Consider the following 4,945-nt stretch of genomic DNA (forward strand, 5'->3'; position numbering starts at 1 on the left):
CCCAACCTGCAGCTACCTTAAGCTGCATCTCAGCCTCATGTTAAAATCCCAAATCCATCCTAACTTGGAGTCATAAAGGAATGCAGGAGCCTTTGCTGAGTTGGCCGGATGTTTCACCGTCTTCACCGGCCAACAACAGGTCAGAGCCTTGCGAACACTCAACAGCCACAGACGGAGCCTGGGCCCAAATCGGCAGCGGCCCGAAGGTGGTGTGGTCCGGGAGCCCGAATCATCGAAATTGGATCCGAATAGTAGACCGGTAGAAAGGGTTGTTTGTGTGTTGTCCTGACCTAATACCAAACTCCTGCAGTAGTACGTACGGTCTCTAGGTCCAATTCTGATCAGCTCGTTGAAAGTCCTTAAGTCACAGCCTATCAAGGGCTTGCCGTGTACCTGAAATAAATTTGGCACTATCTGCATACATGTAAGCGTCGTCTAGGCCAAGCAACGCCAACCCCCAGCCTGCTTAACGTGGGAAAGGGGAAAACCCAACGGGCTGGTCAAAGAAGACCATTAGTCGAGAGGAAAACATGAACAAGAGACAATGTAAAATCACCAGCTGTATACTGCTGGAACTTCAAAGTGTGGGTCATTCCCGGCATCGTTTTGCCGTAGGATGATGACGCGGGAAAGGAAGTACGTGCAGCTCCAGCCAAGGACGCCACGTCGCAGCCTTGAGATGTCAAACAGAGAAATCGCAACAATTTTTTGCGGCTTCGGGTTCGGTCAACTGCGGAGGGAGACTTTCAGAGTCAAACTTAAGGAGATTGAGAGCTTACAATAGCCCTCATGATTCACGTCCATGAGGTAAGAGATATGAGTTGAGGATCCCGTTGCCGGATGGCACGGGAGGGAAGCCACACTTGACCCAGGACCAGTCGGTCCTCATGGCCAATTCCAGTTTAACATAACCAGAGACTACTCCTAATGGTGCTGCTGTGCTATAAAGAGACCACGGCCGATGAATAGCTACCTAAGCCAAGACTGTGGGTTAGGGTTGTAGGATTGTTGCTCCTTGTCAGATTAGTCAATGAAGCATGATCCAAGGGTAAAAATAGTCAACTGGGCCCACTGTTAGGAATTAATATCTTGGCAGTAGGACCTGGGCACTGGGTTCGGCCTTTTCCAGCCACCCGGGCAACTCACCCTCGTACAACAACAGAATTGACACCAAGCAATACACTTCCAAGTCTATGTCTCTTAACCTCTGCGATGTTAGAATCTTCTATACACTATGATGTTTCAAAATCTTGCAATTCTACCCCTCATAGCTGTGCATGGGCTGCGCAAGCCTTGCATCGTATTTCGCATTCAGCCCGTGTGATATGTGGATACCTGGTAAGTCTTTGCCTGCTTCATTCTTGGTTCGTATGTCTTTTACCCTGGATATCATCCTTCTCCTTTATCGTTCCAACTTCGCAGGGCCAACCAAGCTATGCATGGTCCTTGTTACCTACCTCAAGAGTCCGACGTCCCATCGTGCATACACTATCTAATTTCTCGGCGCCCTCCCGTCCTATAAACGGAAGCAAAATCAACAGTCAAGCATTGAGACAAGGATGCAAATACGAAGTACACCGTTATTGCCATTAGACCATCGGTATCGACGGATTTAAACCCATGACGCCAAGATCGGGTCTATGCCACCCGCCAAGACGGAGATGCAACCTTAGGCTCCCCGTACGATATTTCCCGGTCTGTTGTCATCGACAACGAGTCAAGGACTTGGGGTGCCGATCCTTCCGTGGTTAGCTCAAAAAGTTCAACGATATCTCATCGACGGTTGATTCTGGACGTTGATTCCTTCTCCTTCTTGTGGTGAATACCGTCACTAATCTCCAGTCCACAAAGCCCAGTCTTTCCTTCTGTTCAAGGTACATTCGTTTCTTTGACCAAACCAAGAAAATGCATTCGAAATTCTTGGTCTTGAGTGCTCTGCCCATCCTAGCCATGGCGCGGGCATATCCTCCTGTTATCAGAGGCCGGCAAGACCCAGACACCACGACATCCATCGAAACCTCTCGTCCCACCTCCCCGACTCACACTTGGACAGCCACGGGTGATGCATCCGCCACAGGGCCGTGGGATGGACACTACACCGGAATCTACACCGGAACACTTCCCGACGATGACAGCGGCCACTACACCGGCATCTACTCTGCCACTGCAACCGGCTGCTCGGGCACGTGCACTGGAACACCGACCGCGGCCTACACCGGCATATACACTCCCACTGGATCTGCCACCGGCTGCACAGGCATCTGCACTGGAACACCGACCGCGGCCTACACCGGCATATACACTCCCACTGGATCTGCCACCGGCTGCACAGGCATCTGCACTGGAACACCGACCGCGGCCTACACCGGCATCTACACGGGCGAGCTCCCCACCACAACCGGCCAGATCGCATCAAACGGCACAAGTACATCTGCACCCGTCGTCATCGGCGGGGCTGGCAAGGGAGTACAGGGCGCGAGTTGGGTTGGCGGAATCATGGCCGGCTTTGCTGTTATGGGGTTGGCTCTTTAAGAAGAACCTGGATTATAACCCCTTGATGAAGTGGATATGGGCTTGGATATATATATGGATAGGTAGCTTGTTTGAGATATAATATAAGGTATTTAGCCGATAGTACTCTTCGACGATAGCGATTAGGGTGACTTGCTTTGGCGAATTAGTTGACTTACTGTTTACAAGGTATGTGGTGATAGACGAGGAATAGTATTAGGTACCTTACCTGGTAGGTAGGACAGAGAAACACACAGCCAGCGCTTTTCCAGCACCCGTTGTTCTCTTCATCAACCTGGTGTCTGCAAAATCATTCACGCCGCTCGTCTTGGAAGACGTTTCCTATGCCTTGCTTGACTCATCGTTCCAACTTGGTTCCAAACCAACCAAGCCATGCACGGTCCTTGTTACCACTCGAGTACAACGTACACCTTCCCACTAACAGCAACAAACACAGGTTCGCTGCTGTTAGTGTGACATTCGTGTTCAACATGTTGTTGGGCCGAAGTCGTCCGCACCTCATTTCACGGTGCCTTCCCGTCTTATTAAGACTCGATGAAGTCAGGTATCCATGTGGCACTTGACAGCTTTTGTGTGTACTAGTCAGCAGACACGCATTCAAGGTTGGCGATGTTGAATGCACATGCGAGGTACAGCGCCGCTGCCATTGGATAGCCAGTACAAAATGGATGCCAACCCCTGACCACAGATGGGATCTACGCCACTTGCCCGGATGGAAATGTGACCTTGATCTCACCATCCGATATTTCCCAGAGCCGCCAGGAAGGCTGTTGTCATCACACAGATGGTTAAGCATACACGGGGCGCCGATCCCTTCGCGGCTCCTCAAATGCTCGACGACATCCCGTGGGCGGTTGAGTCTTGTCTTTCCTTTTTACATCATTTTGTGGTGGATAGGTAATATCGCTACTTTTTAGTCCAACCGGACCAGTCCTTCGTTTTACTTACATTCGTTTTCAGTTAAAACAAAAATGCATTCCAAGTTGTTGATCTTGGGCGCTTTGCCCATGCTCGCTATGGCACGGGCGTATCCTCCCCTTCTCAGAGGACGTACAGATGGCGGCTACGTCACGACCCCCGTCAAGACATGCGAGGATATTGGGCAGCAGACCTGTGGAGATGGTTGTGTTCCCTTGGAGTACAGCTGCTGCCCCACCGAGGAGGGAGCATGTGCAGCTGGTTATAAATGCCAGATCGGAGACAACGACAAGTACGGGTGCTGTCCCGAAGGTCAGACATGTGTCGGCAATGGCGGCTCTGTCACGACCACCTTTTCGACCCCACTTCCTTCTTCAAGCGCTCCTGCCTACGAGGAAGAGCCGCTCCCCATTGATGACGTCGAGGAACCCGGGCCAACTTCTACTGATGCGATCGAGGAGCCTGAACCGACCTCCATTGATGTCGTTGACGAGCCAACTTCCACTGAGACTGCCGAAGAGCCTCTGACCTCCGAACCAGCGGAGGACACCGAGCCCACCGGCACCGACCTTGTCGACGAGCCCGAGCCAACTATAACCTCCACCATCGTCGAGTCCGACCTCCCCAGCGTCGGAGCATCTGATAGCTTCGAGCTCTCTGCCACGACCACCCCGGAGCCCGGCACCACAGTAACTGGCGAGCCCTCAGCCACCGGGACAGCGACCGCAACCCCCATCGGAACCCTCACCTCCCTTTCCACGACCCTCACCCCCCTTCCAACAAGCTACACAACCTCCACAATCTACACCACCACCCTCGTGACCATCACCTCCTGCGCCCCCACCGTTCCCTGCAACGGCGCTCCCACCGTCATCACAAAGACCATTCCCTTCACGACCACAGTCTGCCCCGTCACTCCGAGCATTATCCCCACGGGCACAACCAGGCTCCCCATTCTACCCCCCGTCAAGCCGACCTACGGCTGCTCCCAAGGCGTCGGCGCCAACTGCCCTCATCCCACTTCCCTAACTCACACTTGGACAGCAACGCGCACCCCATCGGGTACAGCGCCCTGGGACGGAAACTACACCGGAATTTACACAGGCTATCTCCCTACCACGACCGGCCAGGCTGCATCCACTACGTCGAGACCGGTCACGGCTGGTGCTGGCAAGGGAGTGCCGGGCGCGGGTTGGGTTCACGGAATTGTAGCAGGTGTTGCTGTTTTGGGCCTGGCTTTGTAAGGAGACACTGGGGATAATAGCTGATGCAGGTATTAGATAGCGTCGGTATGTAGTTGGATAAAGACATAGCACGACACTTACCCCGTGCTGCATTAACACAAGCAATCTTGGCATGTCGTGTTCCTGGGTCGCTTTCTTCCGTGTACCAGACTGGTTGTGACTCTGTCAGAAGTTAACCTCCTCAATCCCACCCATCCAGCCCTTGCTCGCCGCATTTACCGCTTCCAGTCAAAGGGTGTTGCATATTCCTG

The 4,945-nt window shown here is 52.9% G+C and overlaps 2 protein-coding genes across 2 annotated transcripts; both read left to right on the forward strand.

Annotated features, from left to right (window-relative positions):
• Positions 1-1,212: 1,212 nt before the first annotated feature.
• QC763_502015 (uncharacterized protein) lies at positions 1,213-2,532 on the forward strand (the record flags this gene model as incomplete). The annotated part of the gene is made up of 3 exons (XM_062912795.1): positions 1,213-1,338; positions 1,852-2,177; positions 2,235-2,532. The coding sequence occupies 3 exons, from the start codon at positions 1,213-1,215 to the stop codon at positions 2,530-2,532; spliced, it is 750 nt and encodes a 249-aa protein (XP_062763842.1).
• Positions 2,533-3,503: 971 nt separating this feature from the next.
• QC763_502010 (uncharacterized protein) lies at positions 3,504-4,694 on the forward strand (the record flags this gene model as incomplete). The annotated part of the gene is made up of 1 exon (XM_062912794.1): positions 3,504-4,694. One exon carries the CDS (start codon positions 3,504-3,506, stop codon positions 4,692-4,694), a length of 1,191 nt encoding a protein of 396 aa, XP_062763843.1.
• Between the last annotated feature and the right edge of the window lie 251 nt (positions 4,695-4,945).

This window comes from Podospora pseudopauciseta (assembly GCF_035222475.1).
Source record: "Podospora pseudopauciseta strain CBS 411.78 chromosome 5 map unlocalized CBS411.78m_5.2, whole genome shotgun sequence".
Lineage (NCBI taxonomy): Eukaryota > Fungi > Ascomycota > Sordariomycetes > Sordariales > Podosporaceae > Podospora > Podospora pseudopauciseta.